General features: G+C 50.4%; 1 protein-coding gene across 2 annotated transcripts in view; it reads left to right on the plus strand.

The window, feature by feature from the left end:
* Positions 1-23502, plus strand: part of LOC146822328 (WAP four-disulfide core domain protein 12-like) — an 89750-nt gene that overhangs the window by 50598 nt on the left and 15650 nt on the right. Inside the window, exons 2-3 of one of the 2 annotated variants that reach the window (XM_085609461.1) lie at positions 4302-4448; positions 21079-21228. In XM_085609461.1, coding sequence (XP_085465587.1) covers positions 4302-4448; positions 21079-21228 — 297 coding nt within the window. The remainder of the gene's footprint in view (positions 1-4301; positions 4449-21078; positions 21229-23502) is intronic. The other variant, XM_085609462.1, reaches the window with a different exon arrangement.

Below are 23502 nucleotides of genomic sequence, written 5' to 3' on the forward strand. Positions count from 1 at the left end.
CCTCGCTCCAAAGTCAATCAGCCCAAGATCACAGGATGTTGAGCAACGCCAATATCAAACCCATTCCCTGCTCCAAAATCGGCAGCCCCCAGCCAAGGACCCCCTCGCTTTCCCCCCTCCTCCCCACCCACCACTCCAACTATGCAAAACTCCCCTCCCTCGCAAATATCCCCCACCTCTACAGTGGAGCACCAAAAAGCCCACACTACTCCTCCACGCTCCTGTGGACCCATCTAAAATGTCCCACGTGGAGTCGCCAAAGTCACTGCACAAATGTCCACAACTTCCGGAGGAACCCCCCATCCACTCAATGGCACGATGACCTGCGCTGCGCCCCCCCCCAGTGCGCTCCCACCCCCACCGGCCCCTCTCTATGTTCATGTTCACCACCAGTTACATTATTCTGTGCACCTTGGTTCTATTCAAAGCTGCAGTGCTGCTTCTGTGTTTATGTAATGTTCCAGTTTTTAAACTCTTGTAGCCCTAAGCAATGTGCACAGACCAGAAGTTGTAAAAATTACACTCTCCAGCGCAAAAAAAGAATATGTATGGGGGCACACGGTGGAGTGCAAAGATGAGGGTTTGCAGGGGTGGACGCAGAGGACACACATGGTGCTGTGTGCCAGGGCAGCACATGGTGATGCACACCTAACAAAAGCCTTGGGGGATGTAGCTCATTTGAGCGCTGTGTGTTGTGTATCGGTAGAGCACTGAGTGTTGGGCATCAGGGGAACAATGAGGCCAACCCAGCTTCCTTTTCGTCAGCTTAAGCAGGCGTCGCGGGACTTGGAAAGGAAGGTCTGACTCAGCTCATGAAGGCAATTGATAATTGCTTCCACTGCAATAAAGCGCACTACTGAGCATCCTTCCATAGTAAGTAAGTACAAATTGTGCAGTTAATTAAAACCATTACAAACAATCTTCAATTTACACAGTTTCATGCTAATACAAGCATTTGCAATGCAATAGGTCTTGCATTTACACGAGTTTGAGCTATTGACATTGCAAATAATAAAACCTTTTGTTTTATTTTTGTTTTAAAAACATAAATAAAAGGCATTGTTATTTACAATGCCCATAGCTGAATCTCTCATAACTGCGAGACCTATTGCATTGCAAATGCTTGTTTCAAAGGGTGTGTAGCCCTCAGGTAGCCACACCTCTAGGTCAGGCTACCATGCTCCACAAAACAAAGCTGGTGCTGGCTGCGGTCAGGTGGAGGACGAGCATAGGTGGGCCTGTCTTCGGCACGCCTTTGATGTCTAAAAATTCATAAAAATAAGCTCTTTTTTTATAAGTTGGTGTTGGATGTCCTTTGTGTTGTGTTCAGTCCTATTCAATGGCTTTCGCAGGTCTAAATGCCTCGCACTTGTTCCTTCGTCAAAGCCTGACTGCTCGAAGGCGCAGCTGCCCTGCGTTGAGCTAATGTTTTTCACACAAGCCTGACTAACCGAAGGGAGGTTTCTGAGTTTATTCATAGTGAGGTCAAACAACCACACATTCTAGGATTGGTTTAAACATACAGCAACACATTTAACCACCCCTTACTATAACAAGACTTTTTCACTGAATTTCCAGTGTTTTTAACGTACTGCACAATATTACTAACATACCAAACAGTACATAGTAGGCCCTTTGGATATGTAAGGAAGCCTCACTAAGTGGAGGGAGCTCTCCATAGAGAGCTGCACATAGAGTGCAGCCTCTCCGCAGTATGGGCTCGCCCACCTAACTAGGCTCGGGTGCTGGGCAAAGTCAGATTGTTTCCAAACAACTACACATGATATCATGATATCATGGCACACACATAGCTCATTTTGTGTCTTTATATAGTAGCGCTTGAAGCTGCAGAGAGTGGCTTCTCATTCTGTGAGCTGTATGCTTATGCTGGAGGGACATCTTCCTTTGTTTGTTCGGTTGTTGCTTTTCATAACACTGCATAAGCTACAGCAAAATACTTGTGCAACAGCTGAAATGTTGTTCTCCTGAAAAATGGAGCTTGTGCAGTAACAATATCACTAATGGTAGTAAAAATGTGCAATATTGTGGGCATTCAGTGCACGCCAAGATCTAAATAAGGCCCCAAGTCTTGCATGTGTTCCCTTTAGGGCACCCTCAACCTTCTTGTCCACAGGGTCTGAAAGGACAAAATCCTCAGAAAGGAGAGACGTCTTGTCCGCTAGATTAGCAAGAAAGGGATCCACCACTAACTACTGAGGCAGTTTGGTCTCTCCTTCAGCTGAGAGATTACATATCTCAATTAATCTCAGACTGGGGCCCCATCTAGTTTCTTCCATTCTTTGGAAATTACTAATTTATTGCTCACTTGTGGTGGGCTGATCCTATTTCACAGTGAGCTGAAGATTAGAAGACAGGTATGAGACCAGGGGCTTCAGGTCTTCCTCTAGGAGCAGCAGAATCATCATGAAACCCTGTCTCCTCCTCATCATAATCCGGAGAAGACCAAGGGGAGCAGGAGGTTGTGGATGACGTAGGACCCATCTGAGGATAGAGGAGGGCCCTGATAGGACAGACTCTTACTGCAATGGTGATTATGCCTCCGACAAGGATCTCAGCACCGCCTCCGAATCCTCCCATAACCACGGGGACCTAGAGCGCTCTCCCCTGCTCCAGGTATGTCTCTCTGGAAAGAGAAGAGGGGTCTGATTTCATAGTAAGCAGGCAGTCTGTCTCAGGTGACAAGAGTACAAGTGCTGAACGGCCCAAAGCCCACGTGGGCGGAGGAGCGTCCCCCACTGCTTTCTCGCAGTACGAGAAGCAGAAACATAAAATGGTATAGTGAATACCATTTTATGTTTCTGCTTCTCGCACTGCAACAAAGCAGAAGGGTTTCCTTGGGGGCAGGCGGGTGGGCGGTCCTGCTCCAGGCAGGCGATGAGTGACTTGCCCACTATTGTGGGCGCTGACTGTTTGTTCGGCCCTAGGGCCGACCAAACCAGTCATACGCACTCTCCCGTTTTCTCCATGTAGGCTGCATGCAGCCTGTATGGAGAAAACGGCCTCCCCATAGACGCCTGTGGGGTCGGCGTCCCAATCACAATGCTGTCATTGCAGCCGTGTGATTGGTTTAGGGGAGGCGAGGGACGCAACCTGCTTCCTGCGAGGAACAGAGAGAGAAGGAAGACTCAACGCGGGACCTGAGGCGAAGGTAAGTAAAAAAAAAAAAATATGTCATTACCCACTCTCAGCACGAACCCCTCTCTGCTTGACCCCATCACTTCACACCCGCGGGTCATGCAGGCAGCGACTGGGGGTGTTGCCCCTGTAGACTCCCTGCAGCCCTCAGGAAGTGCCTAGGCACAAACAACAGTATTAACCAACGAACAGGGTCAGAGCTTTTGAAAGGACTAGCACCAGACGTCACTAACAAGTCTGCCTATTGTATTAATGTTGAACCTCGGTGCAGCAAGTCTGGGATGCGACCCACATACATCCCAATTTAGTGGTTAAGAACCACCGTTTACAAACTACAAACTAGCCCTGCACCCGAGAAATGTAATTCTGTAACTAGCATAGTGCAACATATTACAGAAGAAATGTAACAAGGTAACATATTGCAGATAGACGACTGTGCCGCACGTGTATGAAACAAGCAACATTGCATTATTGACATTAGATAGAAAACTGAAACCTTTGGACATAGAGCGAAGCCCATACTTAGAATATTCACTGGCCGCATGGAGATACTCTTAAACGAACCACGTTTCATTTTACCATTTTTCCGTTATTTTGGACATTTAAGATTATCTTGGCCATCTTTGTTGAACGATCACAATGAAATGAAAAGATATACAGTTCTTTACCTGCTTTGCTGTTAAGATTGGCCTGGAGCCATACTTGTTATTAACAACACAGACAGCACGTCGATAAGCCCTGAAGAAGTCCCAAGAGGGATGAAACGCGTTGGCACAGCAATTGTATGGTGATTTTAATAAAAAGAGGATAAGTGATTCACAATAAAGGACGAACTAAACAAAACTACAATCAAGACTTACGTCATTGATAGATATACAGGCACAAACAACAGGCCGTCCTCAGAGGAGATTTGTGGGTATATGCCTGTGCTAGGGATAGAAAGCGGAAGCAGCTTTAGTGAGTGGTAAGCGGTGTGAGTGAATGGGCACAGTCACTCAATAAGGAAGGGATGTGACGAGGAAGAGGAGGAGGAGGTAATGAAATAATATCACAGTAAATTCACTTGCTACTCGTTGTAATCAAGATGATTCTAGACATACTGTAGCTCTGACAGACTCTTTAACCTGCTCACTTTTAATTCACAGCTCGACCCGGAAGCTGCCCTTTAATAGGCATTCACTGCGATATGGTGCCTCTTTACCCCGCCTGCAGCTGCGATGCACAGTGCCCTGGAGTCCAGAAGTGCTGCAAACTGTCTTGCGGCATTGGCTGCGCAGTTCCTGTCTTCCCAGGTACAGTCGTGCTCTCAGAAGGGTGGGCACTATATGATTTTGTCTGTTTAGCCCATCCATGCCAACCCTCCCGATGTAGGCGGGAGACTACGATTTCGAGACTAGTCTTCCGCCTCTTGATTCCTGCATGCAAAAACCCGATTCTTCAGCGGGCTTCAGCTGACAGGGACAGGTCTTGTGTGACTCGGAGTATGCACTGCCAGTACCCTGCTCCTGCAGGCCCGTACACAACATGTTTGCCATGCTCTCTCTCCCTGCTGTAGCGCTTTCTCCATGCTCCTGACAAGTAAGGAAACAAGCATTTGCAATGCAATAGGTCTCGCATTTGCGAGACTTTGAGCTATTGGCATTGTAAATGACAGTGTCATTTATATATGTGTTTAAAATACCTGCAATCGGTCCGTAAACAAGCATTTTGTACTTACAGTCGTTGCTTACGAGAAGCAAGGCTGGCAGTAACTGCACCTCTTCTACAATACCAATAACTTAAACTCTTGCAAATGCAAGACCTCTTGCATTGCAAATGCTTGTTCCTGTCTAATGTGAAGCAGAGTAGAGCGCATACATCAACAGCCCGGACTGCTGACTCAGTGGTAGAATTGGTTTAATGTATCCTTGCTTATAAGGCTTACTATAATTTCCTGTGTGTTTGGAAGTAGTATGAGGGTTTGTCTTTCTGTACTTGTGAACACAGCTGTGTTTCAGTGATGTCATAAAAACAGCACAACCAGTGGAACTGAACATCATCTATCTCTAACAGCTCCGAAGCGACAGCAAACACCGGGGCATATTATCAAGCCAGGCGATAAAATTATCGCCGCTTGAGCGGCAGAAAACTGCCGCTAAAACGGCGATAATGGGCTTGCTAATATGCTCTATGAAATTCCAATTGAAGTCCATGTTAGACGTCCTTCACATTTAACATGGACTTCAATTGCACTGAGTGTGCACAACTAATTGAGGAAAAGGACATACAATTAACATTTATCACGGAGTCATGGACTGATGAATTTTCAGGGCCCGATTTGTTGAAAGCAACTCCACCAGGATTTGTCTGCCAGACCTTGAACAGGGAAGACGGAAAAAAAGGGGGAGGGCTAGGACTGATATACCCAAGCTCATTCAAAGCAGCCTTCCACCCAATACCTAATGTAGGTTGTGAGGCTTTGCCCTTCAATTTCAACCTGTCCTTCCACCATACCTTTAAAGGCATTTTAATATATAGACCTCAGAGTAATAAACATCCCTTCATTACCTCCATTGGAAACCTGCCGGAAGATAGCATCTGTCAGGAGTCCTATACTATCTTGGGGGATTTTAACTACCACCTGGAGGCGCTTCTCAATCCAGACACAGCCACTCTTATAGATACAATGAACAGTGTTGACCTTATACAGCAGGTCACTGGTCCAACGCATATGGCTGGGCACACCTTAGACGGCATTCTTTCAAACTATCCAGGCCTCCAGGTTACAGGAGTCCTACCCATGACCTGGACAGATCATTCGGCCGTTCTGTTTGAACTAACCTTTAAAGCACAGCATCCAGCGGGGGCAAGGGTTAAGAAACGGATTGACATCCGACCCTGGAACAAAATGGACAAAGGAGCTTTCCAGGAACTCCTTAGTTCGACATCTACTCATTTAAACTTAGGAGCAGAGGAGGGGGCGATCGCGTATACCAAATGGGTAGAGAATGCCTGTAACAAGCTAGCCCCAGTCAGGAGTATTGTACCTAAGAGATTGACTCCGTCTGCCCCCTGGTTTTCAGAGGAAGAATACAAGGAAGTAGATAAGCTAGCCTATAGAAAGGGCTTAGCGAACTACAAGTAACTTTTGTTTGCCACTAAGCAAAAATTCTTTGTCAATAAAATTGAGTTGGCAAAAGATTCAGATAAAGTACTATTCAAATCTGTCCTAGATCTCTCCTCCCCACATCCGGTCTCACTACAGCCCAGTCAGGAACTCTGCGAACAGATTGCCAATTTTTTTCTGGATAAAGTTGAAGTGATCTTTTCGGCACTTAACCGATCTACGGCAATAGGAAGCGACTGGGATAAGGACGATCTGGGGCGCAGCAACGCCCCTATTATGGTCCTCGAGAAATTCGAGAACTTGCCCTTAGACCAAATACGTTGTCATCTTGAAACTGCCAGATCTGGGTCATGATATGACCCCTGCCCAGTGGCCATCACCAAACTAGCAGTAGAACCCTTTAGCATGGCACTTACACCAGTTTTCAATGCCATAATTGATACCGGATTCTTTACTAGGCTCTGGAAGAGGGCTTCAATTCTACCCCTTCTAAAAAAGCCCAGTTTAGACCCGGCCGACCCCACTAATTTTCGCCCAATATCTATGCTCCCCCTTCCAGCGAAAATGATAGAAAAGGCACTGAATACACAGTTGGGGGCTTTCCTGCATAGAATCCAGGCCTTGGATCCAACCCAATATGGCTTCAGAAGTGGCCACAGCACGGAGTCAGCCCTCATGAAAACTACTGATGAGATCAGGAAGGTTGTTGATACTACTAGATCTGTCCGCAGCCTTTGACATGGTCCACCATGAGCTTTTGGTGGACCGGTTAAAGTCATGCGGACTTCGGGGCAAGGCCTTGAATCTTATAAAATCTTTCCTCACTGATAGATCTCAAGTGGTCTCCATGGGTGAATACCATTCAAGGCCATTTGTGGTACCCTGCGGGGTTCCACGGGGGTCTTCATTGAGCCCGACTCTGTTCAATGTCTATGTCTCATCCCTGGCCCCTATTATTAAGACCTTGGGTTTCGATCTCACATCCTATGCCGATGACACCCAAATTGTGGTATCTCTTCGGCCAGGATTGGAGGGGGGCATGGACAACCGCTTTCATAAATGCATGGTGGCAGTGAGTGGCTGAATGGCAAAAAACTGCTTGAAGCTTAACTCTAATAAAACAGAGGTGATAATTTTCGGGAATGCTCCCAATTTCTGGAGTTCAAATTGGTGGCCTGCCACTATGGGGACACTCCCTGCCCCGGTAAAGAAAGTAAAAAACTTGGGAGTAATCGTCGATGATAAACTGAATCTGGGCGACCAAATCAACTCAGTTTCTTCATCTACGGCCTTTGTTTTAAAAACAGTGAAAAAGATTATGCCTTTCTTGCCAGCAGGGAGCCAGAAAACAGTGGTCACTGCCCATGTGTTGTCAAGGCTTGACTACTGTAACGGCCTCTATTTAAACATTCAGGAACGCTTCTTGAATAAACTGCAAAGGCTTCAAAACGCAGCCGCCAGATTACTCACTGGGGTGCCTAAATTTGCAGCCATTTGCAATGAAATTAAAAAGTTACTTTGGCTCGCGGTTAAGAAGCGGGTGCTCTTCAAATCTCTGAGCACCGTTTATAAAGCACTTCATGGTGCTGGTCCAGAATATCTGCAGAAACAATTTAACTGGTACACACCCATAAGAAATCTACGTTCATCAGGTGCTAAAATGGTGACCGTCCCGAAAATAAAAAAGGTCTCCTGGGGAGGACGAAGATTTGTCTTCGGAGCTGCCAAGGCGTGGAATGATCTTCTGGCCCAGCTCAGAAACGCACCTGGTCTGTTGTCCTTCAGAAGGGCTCTGAAGACTCGGCTGTTTAATAATTAGAACCCCTTATTGCTATTTAATAATTAGAATTCTTTTAGCGATGGCCGGAAAGATAGGTAACTAGCGCCAGGACACCCCAGGGTAACCGCTGAGCTTTACAAATTAATTAACATAACTGTCCCACGCCTCCACCCATCTCTTTCTCACCACTCTTCGAGTCTATGTCACCTCTCTGCTTCTCCCCTATAACCCTGTCTCTCAGCTGTTGCTGTCTCTTTTTTACCTGTCTCTTTATCTCTGCTTTCTCCTCTGCCTCACCTTTTTTCCTATTTGTCTCTTTATATGCACTCTCTTTCATCTCTCTTCCCCTCTTTCTCGGAGTTGTCTTTCACTCCAGTTTCACACAGGAACGCCGCTTTGTCTCTAGGAATGGTCTCTTTCTGATCTGTCCACGCTACCTCTCAGCTCCCATCAGTTCCTTATCACTTCTCTCTCACCCTCTCTTTCTGTCACTTTTACTTTCTTTTTCTCACCTGTTTCAGTCTCCCTCTCACATGTTGTCGCTCTCACTGTGGTCTTCTCTGTGTCTCTCTGCTGTCTCTTTATTATCTCTCTCACACACAGCTTGCTTTGTCTCTGTGTTACTGATCTCCCTCCCTGCAGTCTCATCCGCATATCTTCCTTTTGCTTCCCATTGTCCTATCACTCTATTTTCCCTCTCTCTTTCTCTTTCTCTTTCCCTCACGCTCTTCTATGTTCTCACATCTTTCTCCTCTGCTGATTTTACTTCTCTCCTCACAGACTCACAGATGTAATTTGTCTGAACAGGGGGGTGGGTGTGGCAGACACGCACTCACATTCTCACACTCATCTACATGAACCTTCACTCACACCCATCCACTCACAAGCGTGGATACATAAACCCACCATTCGCAAGCACATACACCCCCCCCTTTATATCACACATGCACACATACACATACATTCATACATGCACACACACACATTCAATATAAATAAAACTTACTGGACTGTGTCAGTAATATCGGGGGCGGGAGGGAAGCCGATGGGGTTCCCGGAGGATTGGAGTAGGGACGGCTGCCTCCTCTCATTGGCTGACCTAGTCATGTTTCAGCAGATTAGAGATGGGCCTTCTGTCACTCATAATAGAGTGGGGTGAGGTGAGTGAAACTTGCTGACCCCGCCCCACTCTGTGACGACGCGTCATTGATGGGCAGTTGGTCCTGGGCACTTCAGGGCTTGAAACTGAAGCTACCAGGTGCGAGTCTTCCTGTGAGGCGCTCCCTCGCCATGAGAGAGAGGACCTCCAGGCGCTTTGTGGGATGAGGCAGTCACACCTAAAGGGTTGTAAAGACTTCAGCCCAGAAAAGTTCACTCAGGCAGCTTCGCATTAAGCGCATGTACAGCATCTGGCTGCCTGATTCGAGTATGAAGTGTGTCTGTCTGGCTGCTTAGCCTGACAGACACACCTCGTGTTTGATAAAAGGTGGGGGACGCGGTCCCTCCACGCTTGCCGACAGGCCGCATCTGCACTGAGGCACAAACACTTGGAGTTAGCTTTTTTTCTCAGGTCCTTTGCACTAATAAAATAAATACACTATTTTGCAAGTGTTCCTTCCTGCCGTGATCCTTGTTTCACATTGCTTTTCATGCCTGTGCTGCAGCTGAGCGGCACCCAGAGGGGCACGGCCCGGGTGGCAGCTGCAGGACCGCCTTGGAGCCGTTGCTTGGTCGCACGCCCAACCCTCACGGGTGGATGGATCTTGGTCAAGACTGGCACTCGCTGCCGCGGTTCCGGTGTAGGCCAGGTTCACAGGTGGCTTCTGATTTCGTTTAGTCGGATTGTGTGGCAACGGTTTCGGACCCCAGTCCATGGGTACTCGGGGAGTGGTGTTTGACGCAGGTGTTGATGGCTGGCGTGGTGATGGTTGCCAGCCATGTGGTGAGTCGGAATGACAGGTGGTGGTGGCTTGCTGAGAGAGTTCGGGTGTCAGAATGGACCTGGGCAGCCACGCGCATCCGCCTTGCTGATGTTGAGTGTCCATGGCGGTTTAACACGTAGAGTGTGTTGATCCTCTCTTGCCTGACTTGGGGCCACTGCCGACTCCATCTTGAGGCGGTTTGAGGACGGACACTCAGAGCTGATCTTCACCCGTGGCATCTGCGGACACGAGCAGGGATGCCACTTGACTTGGACTGCTGACACATGGGGAGTGGCCGTTCACCTGGGGAAGCATTGTGGACAGACTCGGTTCGCGACTGCTGCGGCTTACATTCGGTTCTCCCGTGAGGCTGTGTCCAGGGACGTCGGTCCGCCTTGGTGGCTGTCGGATGTGTCAGGGTGAGCTCTTGGCTTGCTGTGAGTCCTCGGTCTTCTCCCTTTTCTGGTCTGTCCAGCCCACCTGCGTCTTCCGGTTTTCAGGGTGACAGGCTGTCACTCTTCTTTCTTCGAGGGCGTTGCGCTTGGACCTCGAGGTGGCGCTGTCATGGCACCGGCTTCTGCTTTCGCTCCGGCGCGATCCTTGCTAGCTGGGCGACGTGACATCCAGTCGCGTGTCGCTGGCGTTGGAGCGCCTGTTGCTGTGGCGGCCGCCACGTGGAGTGTGCGACTCCTTCCTTGCCTGTCGTGGGTCACCGCCGACTCCATCTTGAGGCTGTGTTGAGGAGGACACTGTGTCACGGACACTGACGCTTTCGGGCCGCTGCGGGTGCGACTCCTCTCTTGCCTGTTGTGGGTCACCGCCGACTCCATCTTGAGGCAGTGTTGAGGAGGACCTTGTGTTGCTTTCAGCCCACTGCGGGGCTTCGCTGGTGCAGTGGGGACGTGGTCGCTCTCTGTGCTGCGTTCAGCTGTGTTTCTGTGTAGAGATGTCTCTATCTCCCGGGCGCCTGCTCATGCTGTCTGATTCAATGGCGCTGCCCCCTGTGCGCCTCTGACTTAGTGCTCTCCGTCTCCTTGTTGGATGCTTTCTCTGGCACTTCATGTGTCGGTATATCCAGAGGAGTGGGTGATGCGATCTCTTCTCTGGCGGTGGCGTTGGACAGCCACTGGTGGGGAGCTCTGTGTCAGTCTTTCTTGGAAGGTTGGTGTGGGTACGTAGCTTGTGACATTGCTTTCTGTTCAACTTGTTGCTTTTGGGGCCTTGCAGACTGACTGGCGCATCTTGCCAGTGTTCAGGGGTTTCCGAGTTCCGCTTGTGGCGAATGAACCGATGCCCTGCTTGGGGGTACGGTTTCACTTGGCTTGGACCTGGCCGCTGTGTCTGTCCCGCTTCCTTGCAGTGGTGGCAGTTCGCCACTCGGGGCGTGTGACGCAGTTTCTTTGCTGGTGGTGGCCAGCCACTAATGGTTGCATACTCTGGGCCCACTCCTTTTGGTGCTTCAGGAGGGCTGGCTGCCTTCTTAGACCTTGCTGTTGCTTTGGTGATTTACCGCCACTGAGGACATGTGGTGTAATCAGCGTCAGTCCTGGCTGTGTCTCTCACTGCCTTCCTCTCCACTTCTTGCAGAAACCTTTCGCGCCACCACTTTCCCTTTTGTGATTCCATGCGGGAACGTAGAGTGTGGTCTCAGTTCAGGTTTGCTTGCCGTGGCAGTAGATGGCTGCTAGGGGACTGCGTGTGCACAGTATTCTTTGTGGCTTGCTATCTAGCAAGAGTCCTTTGCTGTGGTGCACAATTCCTCTCGGCCAGGGTACTTGCCGTTGCTGCTTGGGAGCACTGGGCACTGGTTGTGCTGGTGTGAGGTTTGTTCCATGCACTAACAGGTCATGCATGGCATGCGTTTCTGCCTTGTTGGGGCTTTTTACTTGCTGATTTCCATCATGGTCTGCTTTAATTCCGCAGTTGGCCAGTAGGTGGCATTGCACTCACTCCTTTCTGCCCTGCCTCTCTCACCTGCTGATTTCGGCTGCAGCAGGCAGTCTTCTATGAAAACCAGAGTGCACTGTAGCGCGCTTCTTGCTGGGCCGTTGTACCGCCTGGATAAGTGTATGCGGGGGCACTGCAGGCTATTTCTTGGTGCTTGGGGCAGAGCCGGCCTGAATTTTAAAAGCGTCAGTTTCCGCTGGGGGCCCCCTTGTTTTCCATCCCTTTACGGCTCTGGTGTGTTGCACTGAACTCCTTTTTATCTTCGGCGGGTGCAGTACCTCTGACAGGCCACTTGGTGGCTCTGCAGGCATTCACAGAGAGGCCCGTCAGCTCTTCCCGACTGTTGAGGGCCTCGCTTGTTTTAGTCGGGCATTGCAGGAGGCCGCCACAACTCCGCTCATGTCATGAGCCTCCGGGTGCACTTGAGATGCAGGTGTTCCTGCCCGCTGATGCCCGTGCTGAGCTCTCCTCGTTGACGGATGGCAGCAGGCCGTGCAGTGAGGATTGGGCCATGGGAGAGAAGACAAATTTGGTCAGGCCAATGCACACGAGTCAGCCAGGGAGGTGAGACGGGGCCTTTTGCGTGCTGCAGGCGCAGGCAGGCGTCCGCTAGGTGGCGCTGTCCGCCGGTTTTATTGTCCGTTGTTCGCTATCGTGGCTCCGTTGTACTTTCAGCGCAGGGCCTTTCGCCGCATCGATGCTCCTTCTTTCGGTGGCACCTTCCGCTGAGCAGCCGACAGTGCGCAGGGGTCCTCTGGCGCCTCTGCTGTGCGGTAAGCGGGAGCGGGCGGGCACTTGAATGACTCTGTACCGCTGCCCGTTGGGGTTGCAAGGAGCTGCTTTTGGGCGCGGCTGCAAACGCATTGACAAAACAGTGTGGGGGTGTCGGCGCTCTCCCGGAACTCGGGCAATTGCTTGGAGTGGTCCCCTCCCGTTTTGCTTTTGGGGCCCAGCAGAATGGAGCGTCGCCACAGGCGGAGCTCTGTCTAGCTCCGGAGTAATGGGGCCACTCACCGGTGCTGTGTGGTGGGAGTCGCTGCGCCTCCTAGTTGCGGTGGTAGTTGTAGTGTGCGTTCTAGTCTCGCACGCTGCGTGATGACGCGGCGCGCGAGAGGAGAACGCGGGGAGCAGTACTGCGCATGCGCGAGCCGCGAGGCGCGCAGATGAGAGCCCGCTGCAGCGCGAGAAAGTTGTGTGGCCCGGCGCTCTGATGTGTAAACTTAGTTTATGAATAAATAGCATTGTTATACACCGCCTGCATCCTGTGCTGATTGAGAGTGCCCACAGTAACATTACAGTGGCGACGAGGATGGGATTGGTGCAATCTTAGCCAGCTGGAGGACCCTGAAACACGGACAGGGAGCACAGGCCGAGGAACAGTAAAAAGCACAAGGGGAGGATAAGAAGAGGAGCAGTCCCCAAGGAACACACACGAAGAGCGCGGCAGAGGCAGTGAACACAAGGTACAGACCAAGTGCAGAGACCTGCAGACAGGGGCGCAACTGCGAGAAGTACACGGGAAGCCCAGTCGCAGAGACCCTGGCGGAAGCGGCGGCAAGCAGCGAAGGGGGGCCAAAAGAGAAGCGACAGCAGGAGCAGGGAAGACCAGAGCGGGGAGACACACCGGGAAGTCCCAGAGGCCCAGGCGTTGCGCCAAGTAGGAGAGAAGAGATGAGCACCCAAGGGTCTTCGCTAACGGCGCTCATACCATTTCTGCCAAGACCGGGAGAACCCCAAATGAAGTGGGAAGACTGGCGGGAATATTTTAAGAATTACCTGGCGGCCCTCGAAGATGAGAACGGTGAAGAGTTCCCCAGCGCAAGGAAGAAAAGAATACTCCTGCATAATTTAGGCCCGGAAGGCATAAGAGTCTACCAGAATCTAGTACCACCACTTAGGCAAAACGCGGACGATGACGTATTCAAGCACGCCATGGAGGACCTGGATGCCCACTACCGCCCGGCGGTGAGTGTCTCTATAGACAGGTACAACTTCCAACAGAGGAAACAGGAGCCGGGAGAAACCATCGATGAATACGTAGCAGCCTTGAAGAAACTGGCAGTGACTTGCAAATACGGAGCCCTGCACGATGAGTTCATCAAAGACCAAATCGTCATGCACACCACGAATAAAAGTGTGCAAGATAAACTGTGGGCGAATAGCGAGGCGCCTCTGAAAGACGTAATAGCGATGGTGAAGAAAGCGGAGTTGACCAAACGGTGTGCGGAGGCAGCAAAACGGGAAGTGTCCCCAAAGTCATGGTGAACAGAGTGGATGAAGCTGACACGCAAGGAAGAAGCAGGCAACCGGTGCAGGAGAGCAGAGGACCCCCGAAGTGGAAAGGGAAGACGGGCCAAACGGGGAAGCAGGCAAAAGACAACAACGGAGCCTGTTACAGATGCGGCAGTCCCGCACACACAGCCCAGGACAAGAGATGCCCAGCGTTCCGGGCGAAATGTATGTTCTGCGGCATAATGGGTCACTACGAGAAAGTTTGCCGGAGGAAGTCGAAGAGACCCGTGGTGAAGTACGTGGAGCAAGAGATACCAGGTGAGGAAGAGGAGCAAGAGGAAGACGTGGAGATCCTGTGCATAGAGGATCAGGTGCTCGTGATAGACGGGAAAAGAACCCGCAAACCCCAATGCGACATGACGATCGGAGGGGTAAACATCCAAATAGTGATAGACTCGGGGTCTCCATACACCATCATCCAGAGAGCAGTATGGAAGGAGCAGTTCGAACCTACACTGGGACCGAAGCTGGAACCCCCAGACATCCGGCCGGTAACGTACACAGGAGATCCAATACCCATGGTAGGGTACCGGAAACTGACCTTTGAATTCCGAGGAAGACAAGCTGAGTGCAAGCTGTACGTAGCGGAGAAAGGCCCCTCTGTACTGGGATGGATGGACCAAGGGGATCTGGGGATCAAACTAGATCCGGGAGGCGACACACAAGTCCTCTTGACAGCGCCAGGGAGCTGGCCGGTACTAGAAGCAATGAAGCACAAATTCCCGAAGGTGTTCGGAGAAAAGGTGGGGAAACTGGAGAAATTTACACACAGGATAGTGCTTAAGGAAAACTCCAGCCCGGTGTCCCACAAAGTCAGGAACATACCCTTGGCGGTGAGAGGCGGTGCAGAAGGAGCTACACAGGTTGGAAAAAGAGGAAGTAATAGAGCCGATCGACAGTGCGGAATGGCTTGCCCCCCTGGTAGTGGCGATGAAACCCAACGGGAAAGTCCGTCTCTGTGTGGATCTTAGGGAACTAAACAAATGCCTCATAGTAGAGAAATTCCCGCTACCTCGCATCGAGGAAATGCTAGCCAAGACCAAAGGAATAAAATGGTTCTCCACCATCGACCTAACATCTGCATATCACCAAATAGACCTGCACCCATCTAGCAGGAAGTTGACATCGTTTATCACGCCCTTCGGGTGCTACCAGTTTCGGAGAATGCCATTTGGACTAGCCTCCGCGGCAGCGGTGTTCCAAAAGCTGATGCATCGGCTGTTTCAGGACATTGAAGGCGTCCAGTACTTTCAGGACGACATACTCGTGATGGGAACAGACAGAAGAGACCACGACGAGAAGTTAGAGAAAGTACTCAGAGTGCTAGAGGACAAAGGCCTAACGGCGGAATGGGAAAAGTGCAGGCTGGGAATGACATCTGTCACCTACCTGGGGCACGAAATAGGAGGCCATGGCATCACACCCAAAAGGGCGAACGTGGAAGCGATATGCAAGGCGACCGCACCCAACAACAAGGAGGAGGTGAGGTCCTTCTTAGGGATGGCCGAGTACTACAGCAAATTTGTGCCACACTTCGCCACCAAGACCCATCACCTTCGACAACTAACAAGGGACAAAACCACCTACCAATGGACAGAAGACACACAGAAGGAATTCGAGGCACTGAAAAAGGACATCAGTCAAGCAGTACCTTTGCAAGGGTATGACCCTCAGGGTCGGTTGATTCTGACGACAGATGCCAGCGAGAAAGGCCTAGGAGCGGTGCTCATGCAAGAAAGGAGCGATGGACAGGTGGAAACGCTCAGCTTCGCGCCCATAACCCTCTCACCCACGGAGCAGAAATATAGTGTGATTGAGAAAGAGATGCTAGCAGTGGTGTGGGCGATGGGGAAATATCGCCAATTCCTATGGGGCACAAGATTCTTGCTGAAAACTGACCACAAGCCACTGGTAAAGGTGCTCACATCAAGCGGGCATGCAGGAGCCACACCTCGCATAGCGAAAATGACACTCAAACTACTGGAGTACCGGTATGATGTGGAGTACATCCCGGGGACGAGGAACAAAGTGGCAGACTATCTCAGCCGAGCAGCAGCGATGGAAGGCGCCCCAGACATGATGCCCGAAGAAGACAAGATGGTGACAGTAATGGATGACCCCGAGAGGGTGATAAGCAAACAAGAATGGATACAAGCGTATGAAGAAGACGAGGACATCCGCAAGGTCAAGGAACACATAATAAAGGGATGGCCAGAGAAGAAACGGTTAGGAGAGGCTCTCCGGAAGTACTTCGAAGTGCGAGAAGAGCTATCGGTAGGAAACGAGGGAATATTCCTGTATAGGAGAGACAAAGTGGTTCCTCCAGAAACAGTGGTCCCCCGATTACTCGAGATGCTACACGAAGGGCACTTGGGAATCGTAAAATCAAAGGCGAGGGCTAAACACATGTACTGGTGGCCCGGAATGGACGCCCAGGTGGAGAGGCAAGTGAGAGAGTGCGGCCAGTGCCAGGGAGCCGACAAGACGCTAGTCCCACTACGGCCGGCGATAGGGAAATTCCCATTACCAAGTGGGCCATGGGAAGACGTGGCGGTGGACATCCTGGGACCAGTGCTAAACATCCACGGCACGCCCCAATACCTCTGTGTCCTGGTCGACAAGTATTCCAAATGGCCGGAGATTCACATACAGGAAGAGATGGAAGCAGAAACAGTGATAAAATTCCTCACTTCCGTTTTTCTAATGGAAGGCATCCCCAGAACGCTGTTGAGCGACAATGGACCCCAATTTAGATCGGACAAATGGAACAAGTACGCAGAACGCAATGGGATAAAATTGCTGCACACGGCGGTTTACCACCCAGCAAGCAATGGGCAGGTGGAGCGCTTTAACAGAGTACTGATGGGATCCATCCAAGCAGCCATCATGGTGGGGAAAGATTGGGAGAAGGAGGTTTAGGAAACAGTGTGGGCCTACCGCATCACCCCCACAGGGACGGGGTACAGCCCCTTCCAAATCTTAAGGGGGAGACACCCCTTCACTAAAGACAATGTCATCTGGAGGGAAAAGACATTAACGAGTAACTGGTCGCCAGCAGTAGTGCAACACAACCTGGAGAAGGCCCAGAGGCTGTACTCGGAGCATTACAACAAGAGACGGACGGTCAAGAACGCCACTCTGGAGAAAGGGGAGTGGGTGAGAGTCAAGCTAGCGGTACGAAAGAAGAAGGGAGATAGCAAGTACAGCCACCCTCTACAGGTAGAAGAGGCATACGAGAGAGCCGCCTTACTCACTGATGGGAATGTGTGGTCCCATGACCGCATGGACAAATGCAACAAGATCCTGAAATGGCCAGAGGAAGAGACGGAGCAGTCAGGCCAAGGGACACTATCAAAAGACAATGAAGGAAACCAACACCCAGATGGGAGAAGCGGACTGGAAGAAGAGAGTAGCGAGGAACGAGCAAACTAGGGGCCGGTGGAAATGGAAGAGCTAGTGACGGGGGAAGGCCACAGCCCGGACAGAGTGGGGCGAAGCGAACAACTTGGCCACAGTCCGGCTGCTAGCAATGAGTCTGGTAATCATGGCACCCCGGTAAGGCGCACTCGTACGGGCAGAGTGATAGTGAGGCCCAGCCGCTTCAAAGACTATGAACTGGAGAGGGGGAGCATACCCTAGAGACTGCAAGGACAGTGTGTTATCAGGGCCATGGAAAAGGAGGGAGATATGTAGTGTGCGTTCTAGTCTTGCACGCTGCGTGATGACGCTGCGCGCGAGAGGAGAACGCGGGGAGCAGTACTGCGCATGCGCGAGCCGCGAGGCGCGCAGATGAGAGCCCGCTGCAGCGCGAGAAAGTTGTGTGGCCCGGCGCTCTGATGTGTAAACTTAGTTTATGAATAAATAGCATTGTTATACACCGCCTGCATCCTGTGCTGATTGAGAGTGCCCACAGTAACATTACAGTAGTGCTTGACAAACAGTGGCGGCCATGTCCTTTGCAGGGCTGGGAGACTCACAGTTCCGCAGGCGGCTGCTGTTGTTGGCGGTGCTTGCCCTCTCCGTTGTACATCGGACCGGAGGTGGTCGGGGGACAGCCAGCCTCCGTGCCTCCTTTCTCACAGGCAGAGGGCTGTGTCACGAGTAGAGCTTGAGCCTCACTGTAGCCGCGGGCGGTGGCACCTATCTCCCCCCCCTTACGAGGGAGGGACGAGGGAGCGTTGAGCGGCAGGCACACGGGGTTGGCTACCCGCCTCGTCGCCAATGTGGTGTCGGGCCCTAGGCCCCCATGATTGCAATAAGTGACACCGACACCGGATTGTATGTTAGAGTAACTGGCCCCGAGCACGTGCGCCCGGGCCTTTTTATTCGCCGGGGCCACGTCACTCGTGACACCCGTGATGGATGGGTGTGGGGTGCAGTGTGTCCAGCCCTCAGGGGAGTGGCTGGAAGTACAGCTTCCTGCGGGACACTAGAACGTGTCTCGCAGGACACTACAGGGCCCTTGTCAGCGTCAGGATGGAGAAAGGTTGTTTCATGTTAGCCGTGTCTTCCACTCCTGACCTCATGTGAGCTCTTAAACAACCAAATGTGTGGGGAACCTGTAGCCTGCCAGAAGTAAGGAAGGCTTGTGGCAGATAGATAGATAGATAGATAGATAGATAGATAGATAGATAGATAGATAGATAGATAGATAGATAGATAGATAGATAGATAGATAGATAGATAGATAGATAGATAGATAGATAGATAGATAGATAGATAGATAGATAGATAGATAGAATTTTTATTGTTTCAATCAAGTTTTTAAAAACCATCACAATATAAAAAGTAGAGTAAGGAGGCAATACATATCATGCTCATTCAATAAAAACAGCAAAAAGCACAACTTACAACTCTGGTAGGCGCTAACTTCGCTGAGGTGCGAGGTACAATAATCAAATGTAAAAACAGATTTTAAAGACAATAAAACCAACTCGAAAAAGGTTTGGACTGCTCCAATAGACACTATCATTTCCACTGGATCTGTTGCTGTTTCTAGGTGCGACAAGCCCGCCCCTCAAGCAGGCTCATGCGGCTGTTTCTAATCCCAACTGTATATCTCCTAAAAATTAAAAAAAAAAGGCTCTACTGAAAGTATTGCATTTTGACTATGGTCCGGGAAACAATTTGCAACAACACCGTCTCCCCGGCCCCTTTGACCATGTAGCAGGGCCCCAGTAATGGGGTCTCAGTGACAATGCTACATACATGATCAAAGTTCCGTAATATCTAATATACAAAAATGTTGCCTGTAAATTTCAGTCTTAATCACAAATGGAATCAGTATTCAGCGCTGTATAAAACACTGATAAATAGGTATAAGAATGTGATAAAAGCTCAGGGCACCTCATTGTCCAGCCGATAAATATCTTAATAACACTAATGTACATGGAATCCAATATAGAGAGGAAGCGGCTAGGCTGTGGTCCTGAGTAGCAGGGCCACAGCCAGACTAAGGTCGAAAAACAGTGAAACACCAGCAAAATGGGTAAGAAAACTGTGCTTTACAGGTGCGCCTCAGCCTACAGGAAGTGATGCTTATCAGTGAAACCAACGAGTCAGGAGGTTCCAAAGAAGAGAAACATTGGAGTGAACCAATAGTAAGTAGCAGCCGGGCAAAAAGTCGGATTATTGATTACAGCAGGTCTTGCTGCAGCACATGTGCGCTGTAGCCGACCTAAAAACATATATTTGCATTTCTGATATCCCACCCTGCAGCAGCCCACTTGCAAACCCCATACATGACCGCAGACCCTATTCAGGCCTTAATAAATGGGAGAAATACATTCCGCTGAGGATTTTTTGAAATCTCCCACTTTCCTTTATAAAATGGCAGCAGGTATGCATAGAAGACGCCTGTCAGAGAGCTTTATGCACCCTCCAGATGCTAAGTTTGAATCTTAAACCGAGTTTAATTGACCCTCACAAATCTGGACCTTACATTTCCAAAAAGCTCCTGGTTCAATGACTGGAGGGATGGGAGATTCACTCCCCTACCCCCTCTTGTGCAGGGGGATTCCATCCCCCTCCCCCCCCTTGTGCTGGGAGATTCCATCCCCCTCCCACCTTGTGCTTGGAGATTCCCTCCCCTGCCCCCTCTTGCGCTGGAAGATTCCCTCCCCCCTCTTGTGCTGGCAGATTCCCTCACCTGCCCCGCTTATGGTGGGAGATTCCCACTGCCCCCACCCTCTCTTGTGCCTCACCCTCAGAGTTACCTCCTGTCTCTCCATCTATGGCAGTTATCCTAATGCCATTGCCTCAGCACACTGGATTCCTAAGCCAGAAAAGAGAGACTTCAAGAGGACTTATTCAGGGCGTCTAGCAATTGCTGGTGGGTGGCTTGTTACCCCCTCCTCCAATGACACCGTCACTCGTACTCCCGCTGGTGTCATAGAAGCACTGTACAGGCACAGCACCATGTTGTCAATCAGTTCTTCATGTAACATGGCTGACAGTGGCCATTAGCCCTTCCTTTGTGTTCTTACCTCCTTAGCCTATCAGAATACCCATGTGTGTTCTAACTTGTACCGGAGTGTTCTACTCTTGTCAGTTGATAGTCTGGTCAGCTGGCGAGGTGTACACTCAGCTGTGTCCTACAATAAATCTACATGTAACCAACTAGAAGTGTCCTGAGATTCACCTTCAACACACCACTCGTGACTGTAAGTGCCCACCGACTGCCCATAAAACCACCACCGAAAATAAAACAAAGCTCGCTGGTGTTTTCATCATTGAAAGAAGTGATCCGCTGACTTGATTGGTTCTCCCCTCAGCTGACGCATTCTTTACTGTTTGTACTTTTTCAGACTAGTTTCTTTCTTCAGATTTTTGGAAGCAGCTAGCTGCCTTTTAATAAATCGCTCTCGCTCTTGCAGTGCGCCCCGGAAAGTGCCCACCACAGATGTTCTTTTGCGTCAATATGAACGGCACAACCCCAGCCCCTGAGTGCGCGCACGATGGCGACTGCAGCCTGTCCCAGAAGTGTTGCAACCGGTGTGGACTGAAGTGTGTGGACCCCCAGATAGGTAAGTCACACCTGGACACTGCAGGACAATGATGAGAAGGGGAACTGACATGCAGGAGGGAAAGTACTGGGCGACGTCCAGAGGAAGCGGAAGTGACATCACACGCCCATTGTCCCCAGTACAATAACATGAAGTGACATCATATGACCTTTCCCACCTATCTCTTGAGAGCCTCTTATCACTTGTCTCCCACCACTCTCCCACTCCTCCACCCATCTCTTTCTCACCACTCTCCGGGTCTGGACCAGCTCTTTACTTCTCCCCTATAACCCTGTCTCTCAGCTGTTGCTGTCTCTTTTTTACCTCATTCTTTATCTTTGATTTCTCCTCTGCCTCACCTTTTTTCTTATTTGTCTCTTTGTATGCACTCTCTTTCATCTCTCTTCTCCTCCCTCTCGGAGTTGTCTTTCACTCCAGTTTGACACCCGATCGCCGCTTTGTCTCTAGGAAGGGTCTCTTTCTGATCTGTCCATGCTGCTTCTCAGCTCTCATCAGTTCCTTATCACATCTCTCTCACCCTCTCTTTCTGTCACTTTTACTCTTTCTATTTCTCACCTGTCTCAGTCTCCCTCTCACATGTTGTCGCTCTCTCTGTGGTCTCCTCTGTGTCTCTCTGCTGTCTCTTTATTATCTCTCTCACACACAGCTTGGTTTGTCTCTGTGTTACTGATCTAACTCCCTGCAGTCTCATCCTCATATCTTCCTTTTGCCTCCCATTATCCTATCACTCTACTTTCCCTCTCTCTTTCTCTCCCTCTGTCTTTCACGCTCTTTTTTCTTCTCACATCCTTCTCCTCTGCTGCTTTCACGTCTCTCCTCACATATTCACAGATGCAGTGGCAGCATGAAATTTGGCTGATAGATAGATAGATAGATAGATAGATAGATAGATAGATAGATAGATAGATAGATAGATAGATAGATAGATAGATAGATAGAATTTTTATTGTTTCAATCAAGTTATTAAAAACCATCACAATATAAAAAGTACAGTGAGGAGGTAATGCATATCATGTTCATTCAATAAAAAGAGCAAAAAGCACAACTTACAACTCTGGTAGGCGCTAACTTCGCTGAGGTGCGAGGTACAATAATCACATGTAAAAAAGATTTTAAAGAGAATAAAACCAACTCTAAAAAGGTTTGGACTGCTCCAATAGACACTATCATTTGTTGCAGCCAGAATTACAGTGTATGCCTACCTGGGGGCATTTCCTTGAAGCGCCGGACTGCTGCTGACTGCCTCTGTCCCCTGGAAGCCTTCCCTCCCGCTGCCGCTGCTGCCGGTGGTCGCTGCGGTCGCCGAGCGGAGGGAAGGACTACGCTTCCCACAATTACTGCCTGAGACACCGCCCCCTGACACTCCCACTTACGCGCCCGGAGGCGCCAAATACGAACGGCTCCCTCGGTGGAGCGGGAGACTTTGTTGCAGCCAGAATTACAGTGTGTGCCTACCTGGGGGCATTTCCTTGAAGCGCCGGACTGCTGCTGACCGCCTCTGTCCCCTGGAAGCCTTCCCTCCTGCTGCCGCTGCTGCCGGTGGTCGCTGCGGTCGCCGAGCGGAGGGAAGCACTACGCTTCCTACAATTACTGCCTGAGACACCGCCCCCTGACACTCCCACTTACGCGCCCGGAGGCGCCAAATACGAACGGCTCCCTCCGTGTCGCGGGACGCGCGCGGGTAGCGCCGGGCTAAGCCCGGGCAAAAGGCGGGCCGTCTACGGCCATCCAAGGCCGACCGAGGCTGGGCTGGGCCTCCCCCCTTAGCTTGGTTGTTGAGGTCCCTATAAGATTCACCTGGGGGAGTTTCATCTGGACCATTTATGCGGACATTTGGTTGGACCTACTGCAGGTAATTCTATTTTTTTTTTTCATCCTTTTAACAGCTGCTCACATTCTTGTACTGCGTGTGAGGCGATAGTGCATCAACTATATAGCTGCATCATGCCTATTCGCCTTAGCAAAGCCAGGAAATCCTTGGTGGGGGGTTCTGTTAGGGGGACACTAGACCATTTCATCACTCGGGCCACAACAGTGCTGGAGCAAGAGATAGCCATTACAGAGCGCCGCTTGTCTTTGGACCCCTTGTATCACAAGCGCTCGTCTCTAGGCCACATACAGCATGTACTTTCACCCCCAACGCCTAACATGGGTACCGATCATGTACATGATATTGGCTCCCCTCCGCAACTACACAATTTAACAGACATCTGATACATCAAGGGCTATTAACACACATACCCTAAACACACAATCAACATTAGACATCTCCTC

This window comes from Triturus cristatus, chromosome 6 (assembly GCF_964204655.1).
Source record: "Triturus cristatus chromosome 6, aTriCri1.1, whole genome shotgun sequence".
Classification (NCBI taxonomy): Eukaryota; Metazoa; Chordata; class Amphibia; order Caudata; family Salamandridae; genus Triturus; species Triturus cristatus.